This window comes from Mustelus asterias, chromosome 23, assembly GCF_964213995.1.
Source record: "Mustelus asterias chromosome 23, sMusAst1.hap1.1, whole genome shotgun sequence".
Taxonomy (NCBI): Eukaryota; Metazoa; Chordata; class Chondrichthyes; order Carcharhiniformes; family Triakidae; genus Mustelus; species Mustelus asterias.
Genome location: NC_135823.1, coordinates 40,878,293 through 40,891,947, shown reverse-complemented (window position 1 = coordinate 40,891,947; position 13,655 = coordinate 40,878,293). Strand labels below are relative to the sequence as shown.

The following is a 13,655-nucleotide window of genomic DNA, read 5'->3' as shown; positions in this document are numbered from 1 at the left end:
TGCAGTAATGGAGAGCTGTATGTGACTGTTTATTAAACTAGGGACTGGAGATAATAATGGACAGTAATGGACAGCCAAAGTAATGAGAGATCAGGAGACAAAATGAAAATGAATACAGTTGAGCTTCTTGTCCGGTGAAATTCATATTTGTTTTGTATGATATCCACCTGTAAATAACACAGATAAATATGTTTTCTTTACAATCCAGATTGTTCCAGATTATCTGAAAGGACTCTTGCATATCCTGAATCAGGACATGATGAGTGACAGTCAGCTGCAGCAAGTGTCAAAGTTGGCAGCTCTGCAACATCGGGCAAAGGACAGTGTCTACCTGCCCACCATGTGAGTTCATCACAGCAAACTTTAACAGGCACAGACCTGGTAGACCTGTCCAGAAATTCTTCAGAAATTACAGTCCCTTTAACTCATAGAATCTGATTAACCTCCTTATGGAGAGACGTTCAGGAGTCAGATCTCACAGTCCATTAGAACATTGGCTCATGCAACAGTCCTACAAATCAGTTAAACAATGGATGGTGGGTTTGTCATGGACTGTTGAGTTTGGATGGATGTGTTGCCTTTCTCTCTCTACCCAAATCATGACCGGAATCCTGTGTGGTGCCATTCATAATGATCTGTGCGGTTATTGCACGTTTAGCATTGGGGTATGAAGCCAACTGCACAATCTCACTGCCTGAGTGACAGGCTCTATTAGATCACTGGACAGTGTAGTTGGAGCATTACTCCTGAACTTTAACCTTGATTTAACCTGCACTGTACCTGCCCTTGGGAGTATTCATAGGACGGTAAAAAGGGAGCTGCACTCTGTGTCTAACCAGTGCTGTACCTGCAGTGCAAGGCTCCTGCAGGAAGCAGAACTAACACATTCCTGCTCCAGGAAGCAATCATGTTGAGAAGGCCAATCTTGATGGACTAGCCAATGTTTTTCCCCCTGCAAGCTCTATAGAAAATCCAACCTCTGCTTTGTGTTGCAACTGGTACAGTTACTGCAGAAGCTGCAATGATATGAGGGACTTTGGGGTCAACCTTCCTCTGTGACATCGCAGAATGCACCAGAAGTAGGATTTCAGGCCTTAAATGATCTTTAATTAACCTCTGCTGCAATTCCAAGCAGTTTGAAAATACAGGCCAACATGGCAGTCAAACATCTCAAGCTGCACCCCAGACTTTTGACTGCTGTGGAGTAATGCCACAGGAAAACCAGTAGTTTATACATAATTTGTATTTGCTTAAGATAACACAGGAACGGAGCTTAACACTGACATACCGTTGTGGAGCAGGTCTAATCCCTGCTCTGTTAAATGCCTAACCTGAACTCTCCTGGGTGGGTCAGATTCTGAGGGCCCAGTGTCCCACAGGACACGAGGGCAAATTGAAGCATCAAGCGAGGACCATGTGGGGTTTGGTGAATTTGTAGACCCACAAATCCCTTTGGAGTTCAGTTTGGTATTTAAATGTTGGGGATAACATTCAATTTATTTAAAAATAAGTTGCCGTACCCCACTGTGTGAGACTCATACTTTTTCTCTTTCTGTTTCTCTAAGCCGTGAGATGCAGGATTACATCCCCCCACAGATTTACCGGCATCAAAGGCCACAGCCCTGGTTGAACATGGTGACACAGAATATACAACATGTTCAAGCCCTCAGCTCTCACCAGGCCAGAGCCCAGTTCCTTGGTAAGTGTCTACTCTCACTCGGCACATCACAGTTTTCTGGCGCAGGAGATGGGCAAGTTCTGCGACAGATGGCAGTTTACCCTGATGCACTACATGGTACACAATTATTATGATTCTGACATGAGTTACAGCCTCCAGTGGAAGATATTGAGTAGAGAACAGAGTTTTTCCTATCACAGTTGGGGTCAAATTGTAATCGCGATGGCTGACATTACGGTGCAGTACTGAATGCTTCTGGCCATTGGAGGAAGGGAGAAACATCAACGGCAATCTTAATCCTGCACATGAAAGTTGAATGGGGAAAGAATGGTGTTTGTTATATTCCATGGATTCTGTCTACTCTCAGAAATCTATCCATTTTGGCAAGGTACCAGGTTGGATTGGGGAGGTGGTGGCGGGGGAGAATGACTCATTGTTCCCAGACTCAAATGTGCCTATCATCTGTAATTTTTTAATATGTGATCCCAAATTCTCCCTCTCACCCATTGAGCCTGTGCTTCACTATAAGAAGAGATTGATTGGCAATGTTCTCACTCTGTTTCAGTAACTAGTTTCTCTTTCTTCACAAAGGGCTTGTGAGTGCATTCCCCATGTTTGGATCTTCATTCTTCTACATCCAGAGCAGCAGCAACAGTGCGATTGTTGCCCCTTGTATTTTGGCCATCAACCAGAATGGACTCAATTTCCTAAACAAGGAGACTCATGTGAGTTGCTAAAGAAATTTTAAGTCTATTGAAAACCACAGATTGACAAGTTCATTAAGTCCATTAAACTCATTCCTTGTGCACTCAAACCTACCACTGAGCCTATCCACAAACTGAGTATCCTCTGACAGCCCATGTAGCAACTCCACTATCATCCACCCATTGAATTACCAGAGCAAAATTACAGATAAATAGTCTCTGATAAAGATGATCTTATAAAACCCCAGAATATTTGTCCATCTCCTTTCTTCAACTGTGACCAACTATCTGTTCATGGACATGGACACTCGTGTGTGCCAGCTGTCTCGTTGGTAGCATAGTTGTCTCTGAATCACAAGATTCCAAATTCTTAATCCCGCTCCCCCAGGACCCGAGCACAAAAATTGAGGCTCCAGTGAAGTACTGATGGAGCACTGCACTGTTGAAGGTGTTATCTTTTGGATGAGACATTAAAATGGGGCCTCATCTGCCTGTGTGGGTAGTTGTAAAAGGGCCCATGGCACTATTGCAATGAAGAGTGGGGGAGTTATCCCTTGTGTCTTCGCCAATACTTATCCCTCAATCAACATCACAGAAAGCAGATTATCCAATTATTATGACATTGCGGTTTGTGGAAGTTTGCAGAAGGAAAATCAACAGCGTTCTTTCTTACGTTATAACAGTGACTACATTTCAAAAAGTACTTAATTGGCTGTAAATGCTTTGAGATATCTAATGGTTCTGAAAAACGCTATATAAATGCAAACCTGTCTTGCTTTCTTTATCCAGTCCCTCCCAGCAGTTAAACAATAGTCTTATTCCCCTCAATGTAACGTTGTCAGTCACATCTCTTGACATTCACTTTCTCCATTTGTTAGCCTTGAGCAATTACATCTCTTCCTCTTCAAAGTAAGTGTTCAGAATGCTCAGATGCATCTCCCACTGGTTTCTCCATAGTCACAAATGTGTTGGGCATCAGTGCAAAATATTTAAAATATCATTATCTATTAATTTCAAGTTATATTTTCTCTTTGGGTTCCCCTCCGTAGACTATGCTCTGGTTATTAACTCAAGGAATTGGGTATAGTTGTGATTAGAAATTCAAGAGGGACCAGGGTGAAGGTGTGATCAATAACTCATGGGGAATTGGGGGAACATTTTGTCAATATGTTCAAGAAATTGGGGAAATACCGTGATGAGTAACTAGCATGGAATTGGAAAAACATTGTGGTCAATAACTTGCAACAAATTGGGGAAATGCCATGATGAATAACACAGTGAAACATGGCCACCTTCCCTGCACTGACCCTGCCAGCTTGAGACCAAACTTCCACTTTCGGAAAATTGGGTTACCTCCTTGTTGTCACAGGGTTTATCCTCATCTTCCTTAACATTATCCAGATCCAGCCTCAAGGGCATTTTAATACTTTGGCAGAAGTCTGGCTTCCACAGAGGAATCCGCCGATTGTGACAGTGGAAACATTCTGCAGCCAGCCATCAATCGCCAGGCTTCCCCACATTCAGATCAGAAGTTCTTTGAGGCAGCTCAGCACGCGACCCCCACCCCCCTTCCATTGGTTGTCAAAGAAACATGGCGATGACAAATGAATGTTCCTTTTGTTCACTATTAGTAGAGATGGGAAGGGTCACGTGACATAAATGGATCGGATATTCTACATGGGATAATAATCATTTTAACCACACTGTCATATACAGAGATATTTTGAACATCTTCATAATTTCCAATGGGAAGACACACTGCAAGGAACCTGTATCCCAGTTCCACACAGGAGGATGGGTAGTGGGTGGATTAAATCCAAGTTAAAGGAATAATCTTTGAATCGGGGGGATCCAAACTTCAGGAAAGGAAAATGGTCCCAGATTCTGTTCTTGGCCCCATGATGGGGGAGTTGGAATATGAGGATCCTGTCAAGTTGACAAGAAGCAGCATTGTGAGCCTGAATGTTCCGTCCCACTCTCTCTCTCTCTCCCCACCCCCTATGAGTCATCTCTTCCATCTCTCCCCACCTGACCAGGATACTTTCATCTGGAGTTCAGAAACCATAAAAGCTGTATATTTGACTTTTTTTTTAACAGGAGCTGATGATCAATTTCCCATTGAAGGAGGTACAGTCCGCCCTTACTCAGCGATCAGGCCCTAGTAACAGCTATCCATACGCAGAGATTAAACTGGGAGACTTGATGTCCCAAAGAATAACACAACTTCAGCTTGATCAGGTTTGTAAGGATTGTGTGAATGTTCAGTGTTAGTATCTGCAATTAGTGAGAAGCCATTTAAGGTTTAGAAGGAATTGGGTCCACCTAACCTGTTCTTTCCACAGAAACTGTGTATCTCCTGTGGAAAAATAAAAACGTGAGAAATAGGAGGCCATTGGGCGCTCTGAGCCTGCTCTGCTATTCAATAAGATCATGGTTGATTTTCTACCTCCGTTTCAACTTCCCACACTATGGTCATATCCATTGCCTCACTATCCAAATATCTATTGATCTCTATCTTTAATATTCACATCGAGCTCTCCAGGGTTGAGAATTTCAAAGATTCGCAACATGTGAATGAGGAAATTTCTCCTTTCTCAGTCCTACATAGTTAATCCTTCAATCTGAAACTGCAACTCCATGTTCTAAATTCCCCGGTTAGGGAAACATTTTTTCAGCAAATACCCTGTCACACCCACATCCCTTAGAAATTTTAAATGTTTCAAATAGATCACCTCATATTCTTAGAAACTCCAGGGAATATAGGCCTCGTACACTCAATACAAGGGATTTTGAAGGAAGATCCTGCAAAGTCTGCCTGTTTAGCCAGGTGTGAATCCGGTTCTTTGAGAGACTAGCATTTGCAATATGGTTGACTCATTGAGGAGAATTTTTACAGGGTTCCAATGCTCATTGCTATTAACTGGATGGAAGAATCGCAGAAGCCCTAGACAAGTGGCGTAATCAAGATTTGTGCAGGATTTCCACAGTTCTGCCACATGTTGGAACAGGGTAATTTAGCTTTCTCCCTCTGGCATGGTGCCATCCCATTAGTGCAGCGGTGTTTGGATCATGTGATTATTCAGAGCTAACACATAATTAGAGCACTGAACAAAAAGGCAAACAGCAGAACATCTCACACTCCCTTAACATATTAACACATTGAGGATCTAGGGTGTCTGGAAATAAAGGGTGACTCTATGGAGGGGTGAAAATGGCAGACAAACCTGGTTCTGCAATTCTCAACTTCATTCCTTGGTTTCTGATTTTCAGCGGTACCATTTAAGGGTGCGGGCTGGTTTGGGTTACAAGCTTGCAACCTACATTCCCGACCTGGCCAGCTCCACTGGGGGGTTAGGCCCGTCCTAGTCTTCCACAATTTTCAATGAGTCAGGCCAGCTTTTCAAAGAGTCTTGGTTTACTCAGCTATTGAGTTCACAGGTTCTATACAAGGTGAATGGGGATGGAAGTGCCGTAGCTTGGCATGGCGACATGAGGGGCCAGAGGGGTGGGTGAAGGGCATGAGGCGGCATGGGGAGTGTCTGGCAGGTGAAGGGGTGTGAAGGGCAAGGGCTAGAGGGCCTTACTATTTTTGTTGTAACTGGGATGAAACCCCACAGCACCAAGGCCGGCTTGTTAAACTGCCTTACCTTGGCACCCATGTAGCTGCCTCCAAACTTTTCTCCCGGGCCGACTGCAGACTGCATCGCCTCCACCCTCACAATGAAAATTCCATCTTACCTTCTCCTGAAGTGGAAGGGGCAAACAGGAATTTTTCCAAGTCCCGCTGCAACCCAGCCCAAAATTACAGAAACTTACGGAAGGAGGTCAATTGGTCTGTAATGCTTGTCCTGGCTCTCTGAAAGTGTATGTGTGCTTAGGCTTACACCCCAGTTTTTTGCCTTGTAAATTCCTTGTTCTCAAGTACCTATCCAAGTCCTTTTTCAAAGCATTTCAGATCCCGACAACTCTGAGTGGAAAAAGGTTTTCCTCATCTGCCCACCAGATCTTTTACCAATGATTTTAAATCTCTGACCTCTGGTTATTGACCCATTTGTGCCTTGTTTGTAATCAGAACTCCCACCCACCTGACAAAGGGACAGCCTGTTCCAAAAGCTCGTGGCTTTTGCTACCAAATAAACCTGTTGGACTTTAACCTGGTGTTGTTAGACTTCTTACTGTATTGACCCATTCGCCAGAAAGTTCTCCTTATTTTGAAAACTTCTATTAGGTCACCCTTAACTTCCCTGATCCAAGGAGGACAGTCCTACCTTCTCCAATCTTTCATTATAAAATATCACAGAGTCCTCATCCAGGTAACATCCTGGTAAAGGCTCATGAATAGCACTTCCCAAGGAACCATATTCCAACTAAAGTCATTATCTTCAGCACATAGAAAAAGGAATTGGAAAAGCTATGGTGATGTTACCCTCACAGATGGGATCTGCAGCAAGTGAGTAAATGGGTTGATGTACAGGTCAGCCATGATCTGACTGAATAGTGGAACAGGCTGAAAGGACTGAGTGGCCACCTCCTGCTCATATAGAAATACAAACCATTGTGCTTCTGCTGTAACCACCTGATATATTCCCCTGCAGGCTCTGGAAATGTGCCGTGTCACAGCCATGCATGTGGAGTCGATGCTGCTGGCTCGAGAGAAGAGACTGACTCTCCCCCCCAGCGAGATTACCTTGCTGTGATTGGTGCTGGCTATTACACAATTGCACCCAGTGCTGATGGAACTGAACACAGAAATTGTGGCCTCACCAAATCACAGTCCCTGCCCTATGCAGCAACACCATGAATAAACATGGTAACTTAACATAGTGGATAAAGATGGTATCTATTACCAACTGATACACTGGAAAGAAGCAGGTATTAACTTCAGAGAGATGCGTACAAATCACAGAACCTCATCTTCAATATAAACTATTGTTAAATCCACACAGGGGTAGAGTGATATAGAAGCAGCACTGGTTTCCTGAAGGAACATTAGAAGAAAACACTGATCCCTTGGGATGTCCCAATGTGTTCTAGCCACTACTGTGTCACCATCCTCTTTTAGACTGAAAGAGACTAGCCATGGATGTGGGATTCTCCAACTATACTGTTATGATCTTGGTAGAACCTGCTTTATTTAAAGAACCTGAAAAACCACGAGTAAAGCCACAAGGTTCGCGGTTTAAAACACAATAATTTTACTACCTGGTACCTCCCACTTCCTGGATACATCTTCAATCTCCTGGACAGATAGCCACCCGCTCAACTCTTCAGATACACAATCCAATCAGTAACAGTAGCTATTCTTATAATTGCATTTATTTGATCTGCAGGGAGTTACTGATTGTGATGACTTAACTCCAAAGGCTCGATCCCAAAATGTATGAGTAAATGGAATTTCCTGCACTGTGGAGTTGGGTTGGTGTCCAACTCCAGGAATCCTTCTTCACAATAATGTGTGACTCAGTGTTTGCAGGCTATTCGACTGCAGCGAATTGGTGGGGATAGAGTGTGACACTACCTCCTCCACTGAAGCTCAAAACAAACTTAAGGAACAGTATCTTATCTTTTGATTAGACACCCTACAGTCTTCTGTCCTCTACACTGAGGTCAACAACTTCAGATCTTAATCTCATCCCACATTTTGTTTGCTCTTGCTTTGCAGGTTTCAGTTTTAATCTAGGTTTTCCCCTTCCAATAGCAGCTGTTGGTCATTCTGCCATTCACACTGCTAGACAAATCCTTTAATTTCTTTACTTCTCCCATCACCACTCACTTTGACTCTGCACCACCAACTCTCCTTTCTACCACACTATTACAGGTCTTCCATCCTTCCCCCTTTCATTTGCTTAAAACGTTTATAACTTTCTCATGAAAGGTCATCAGCATCAAACATTAAGTCGGTTTCTCACTTCACAGGTGCTGCCTGACCTGATGAGGATTTCTAGTATTCGAAGTAAATTGTTTCTGTATCAGAGTTCAATCTGTTGCTTACCAGATCTCCATAGATTCTCCACTGGGTGTCACTGGTCAGTGATCAGGAAGGAGATATCTTAAAGATGGAACTTTTGACCTTTTGGTGCTTTTATCTTAGTACTATACAAACACAAAGGACAGAAGTGCCCTCAAGCCTATTCCACCATTTAATGAGATCATGGTCTGACTCAATATATTTTGCCCAATTATCCTAAATACCTTTGGTTAACAAAAAATTATCAATCTCAGATTGAAAATTAACAAGTAATCTAACACAGGTTGTTGTTTGTGAAAGAGTTCCAAACTTCTAGCAACCTTTTGGCTGTAGAAATATTTCCTAATTTCACTCCTGAAAGGCCTGACTGTAATGTTTTGACTATGCCCCCTATCACGAGACTTCCCAACCAGCAGAAATAGTTTCCCAACAGAAATAAAATGCTGTGGATGCTGGAAATCAGAAATAAAAATACCAAAAGCTGGAAATACTCAACAGATCTGGCAGCAACTGTAGAGAGAGGAACTGAATATGTTTCAGGTTGATGACCTTTTATCAGTCAGTTCTGATGAAGAGAAATGTTTTCTCTCTGTCTAACCTTCTATTAGTATCTTAAACTTCAATCAAATCACCCCTTAAGTGTCTAATTTTAGGGAACACAACACTAGCTTGTGTAATATCTTGTTGTAGTTTAACCCTTGGAATTCAGGCATCATTCTGGCACTCACTCCTAATGTACCACCAGACTATCCTTCCTACGGTGTGGTTTCCAGGTATAGTTCATAATGCTCCAGGTATGTTCTAACTAGAGCTCTGTTTATTTGTAGTACAACTAATAGTTCAGTTCACTAGATATAAAGGCCAGTAATCCGTTAGCTTTTGTGATTATTTTCTGTACTCATTGTGACATTTTAATGATCTAATGTACCCGACTCCCCAAATCTTTGTTTTTTTGCCATTTAGAAAGTAATCTGTTCTAACTTTTTTAGGTTCAAACTGATGACCTCATACTTGGTGACACTGAAATCCATTTGCCAGTTATGCCCATTCACTTACTCTATCAATATCTCTGTGTAATTTTATACTTTTATCTGTACTGTTTAAGAAGGGCTTGTGGTGTAGTGGGTAGCATCCTAGCCTCTGAGCCAGAAGCTCCAGGTTCAAGTTCAACCCCAGGAGCATTCACAAGGTGCATTCATAATGTGACCAACCAAATTTGATTATCAACCTGCAAATCCTTCCAAAACGTCCCGATGCAGGCGTAAGAGCAATGAGATAAAAGTTGGAGCCTCTAGCATCATTTTCAATAGTTCCAAACTACCACATGCATGTGAACATGCATGTTGTCACAACAACTCGGATTCCCTGAGTGATCTGTAACACACGTACACAATGCTACCTATCTTTGTGTCATCAGCAAACTTGGCTCAGTGGCTCCCATTGCCCAACTCATTAACAAATTCAGCAAGTACACAGATCCTTGCAGGTTATTCACGACTTTGCTCAATTTAAAGGAGTTCTCGCGTCATTAATAATTAACACAACATCCTTGCATCACGATTCAGCCTGTCATTGACACTGTCTCATATTTTTAGCATAGAGAAAGGAAAACAGACAGCATTCCTTCGAACAACAACCCTCCAAATATTCCACTCAAAGATCACGCAGATTTATAACATGTTTTCTTAAGAGATACTGTTGTCGAATGTATTTTTAGAATTTTTCAGCTGTCAAATCGATACAGTGAAAAAAGTGCAATAAATATAAATTCTTTTTAAATAAACATTTTGAATATATCCAATGCTGTTGAATGTCATTTTGAGTCATTGTTTATGAGTTGTTGAAGCTGTATATTTGCACCCAGGCCTTTTTTTAAAAAAAGAACTGAAGGATTTTTGGTGCTTGTATTCGTTCAATAAATATGATATATTTTTATAAAATTATAATTAGATTATTAGGTATTGGTGTTGCAGAACTCAAGAATATTTTTGTAAAATTCTTTAGATAATAAGCTACTTTAAATCACTTCTGCTGAGTTTTTTGAGAACATAATTTTTTTTTCCAAATATCTTTACTGTCTTTTACCTACAGCAACCCTACATTTCATTTCATTGAGTTAATGGATATTATATACACATCCTTCTGTTAATGTGAAATATGTTTTGAATAGGTCACCTCCATTGTTTGAATGTTGGTATTAGGGTGTTTGGGTATTTTTCCCCCTTGTTTTCTGATTTTTTAAAAAAGTTCTGTTCTTTGTGTGTTTAGCCTGATTGCCCCAACACTCCATTTCACGATATCCAGTGGCAATTCTTTGTTTCACATAAACATTTGCAAATATACCTTAAAAATAGAACTCATGTTAATAGTGTGTCATTCTTCATGGGATAATTAATTTCTTTGATTATACCGGTCAGTTTCTTGTGCTATTGTACATATGGAATTAACACTGAAAATAGCAGAACAAGTTCGATGGACTGAACGGTCAACTCCTGTTCCTATAATTAAGACTCTTCTAGGACATGTTCGTTCAGCAAGGAAAGTAGTAGATTCACATAGAATCATAAAATGTTTACAATACAGAAGGAAGCTGTTTGGCCTATTATTTATGTTCATGCCAGCCTACTGTTAGGGCAACTCATAGTGCCACTCCTATACATTTCCCCTATGGCTTTTCAATTGCTTTCTCATTAGATACTTATCCAATTCTAATTTGAAAACCACAATTGAATCTACTTTCACCAGACTCTTAGGCAGTGCCAGTTCCTAACTCCTAACAAAGTAGCCTCATGTCACCTCAGATTCTTTTGCCAATCACTTCAAATCAGTGTCCTCTGATTCTCAACTCACCAATGGGAAGAATTCCTCTTCCCCTCATGATTTTGAATATTTGCAGCAAATCTCCTCTCAATCTCTTCCATAAAAAGAACAACCCCACCTTCCCCAATCTGCCCTCAACACGGAAGTCCCTCTTCTCGGAAATCTTTTCTGCAACCTCTCCAGTGTCTTCATCTTCAAAAATATGTAATCTTGAGAGCCATCATGATCCTCACTATTCAAAGTTTTATGCCACCTGTAAATTTGGAATTGTACCCTGCAGGCCCAAATCGAAGTCAATACATGTCAAGAAAAGCAGTGCTCCTCATGCTGACTCCCTGGGGAACCTCACGACATACGTTCCTCCAGTGGGGTTGTTTTTTTATAGAACAACAACTACTCTTATTTTCAAGGAATGTTTCAGAACTTTACGAGAGGTGAATCTGTTACCGAGACAAAAGACATTGAGCATTTATTTTAAAATACATTGGGTGTCCTGTTTACATTTTACAAATTGTAACAAGTCTAGAAAAGTTTGTTCACCCACAAGCAATGGGTGGAAAAGATATTGGAGCCACAGGGAGCAATACAGCATAGATTTACCAGGATGATAAACTATGGTTGAGTGATTATTTCATCTGGCTGGGAAACAGTAATGAAATTAAAATTTTAAAAATGCAATTTATATAGCTACTTTCCCCACACACCCTTTCAAAGCACTTTACTGCCCAATGAAGTACTTTTGAAGTATTGTCAGTTGTGGGAAATGCAGCAGCTAATTGACATATTGCAATGTGCTGTCACATTTTTGTGACATTGATTGATGGATAAATGTTGGCCAGGGCATGGGGGTTAACTCCACTGCTCCTCTTCAAAATAGCACCACAGGACCTTTTACATTCACTGAAGAGAGCAGACAGAGTCTCGATTTAACATCATGGAGATTACTTCTGGGGCATTGAGACCAACACAGCTCAAGTGGCTTTCTGCGAGAGCACATTGAACATCCTGATGTCGGCAAAGGAAACATCTTCCTCAAAAGAACACCACGAGCTGACAGTTAACAAAGCACTCCCATTAACACAGGCACTCAAGAAAACCACATGTACTCATCCAAAATCCCATACCCACTACTGGAACACAATCCAGACTCTACAAACTGACGACACCTCGATGGCACACACACTGGTTGACTGCAAGGTCACCAAACATAAGCTGGTAACTGACCAGAGTGATGAAGTCGCAAGTTTCAACTTCCCACGGAAAATCTGGAAAACCCTTAACTGTTTGAGAATGGAGCAAGGATGATGTGGTCACTTGCTCCACAAATGGGATATGAGGAACAGCTCAAATGGTGACTGTGGCCATCTAAGTCAGTCCATTGCCCATATACTGAACTTCTGCCCTGAAGAATCAGTTCCTGGTAGCATCACAACCATTCATACTGTGCCAGCTGAAGAAGAACGAAGAAGAACAAAGAACAATAATATAGCACAGGAACAGGCCCTTCGGCCCTCCAAGCCCGCGCCGCTCCCTGGTCCAAACTAGACCATTCTTTTGTATCCCTCCATTCATGTGGCTATCTAGATAAGTCTTAAACGTTCCCAGTGTGTCCGCCTCCACCACCTTGCCCGGCAGCGCATTCCAGGCCCCCACCACCCTCTGTGTAAAATACATCCTTCTGATATCCATGTTAAACCTCCCCCCCCCTCACTTTGAACCTATGACCCCTCGTGAACGTCACCACCGATCTGGGAAAAAGCTTCCCACCGTTCACCCTATCTATGCCTTTCATAATTTTATACACCTCTATTGGGTCACCCCTCATCCTCCGTCTTTCCAGTGAGAACAACCCTAGTATACCCAATCTCTCCTCATAACTAAGCCCTTCCATACCAGGCAACATCCTGGTAAACCTCCTCTGCACTCTCTCTAAAGCCTCCACGTCCTTCTGGTAGTGTGGCGACCAGAACTGGGCGCAGTATTCCAAATGCGGCCAAACCAACGTTCTATACAACTGCAACATCAGACCCCAACTTTTATACTCTATGCCCCGTCCTATAAAGGCAAGCATGCCATATGCCTTCTTCACTACCTTCTCCACCTGTGACGTCACCTTCAAGGATCTGTGGACTTGCACACCCAGGTCCCTCTGCGTATCTACACCCTTTATGGTTCTGCCATTTATCATATAGCTCCCCCCTACATTAGTTCTACCAAAATGCATCACTTCACATTTATCTGGATTGAACTCCATCTGCCATTTCTTTGCCCAAATTTCGAGCCTATCTATATCCTTCTGTATCCTCTGACAATGTTCCTCACTAACTGCAAGTCCAGCCATTTTCGTGTCGTCCGCAAACTTACTGATCACCCCAGTTATACCTTCTTCCAGATCGTTTATATAAATCACAAACAGCAGAGGTCCCAATACAGAGCCCTGCGGAACACCACTAGTCACAGGCATCCAGCCGGAAAAAGACCCTTC

At 42.1% G+C, this 13,655-nt stretch overlaps 1 protein-coding gene across 1 annotated transcript in view; it reads left to right on the top strand.

Annotated features, from left to right (window-relative positions):
* Positions 1-7,079, top strand: part of myo15aa (myosin XVAa) — a 149,174-nt gene extending 142,095 nt beyond the window's left edge. The window contains 5 exon segments of the mRNA XM_078239875.1: positions 209-342; positions 1,566-1,699; positions 2,270-2,403; positions 4,480-4,620; positions 6,978-7,079. Of these exon segments, the coding sequence (XP_078096001.1) occupies positions 209-342; positions 1,566-1,699; positions 2,270-2,403; positions 4,480-4,620; positions 6,978-7,079 (645 nt within the window).
* Positions 7,080-13,655: the final 6,576 nt, after the last annotated feature.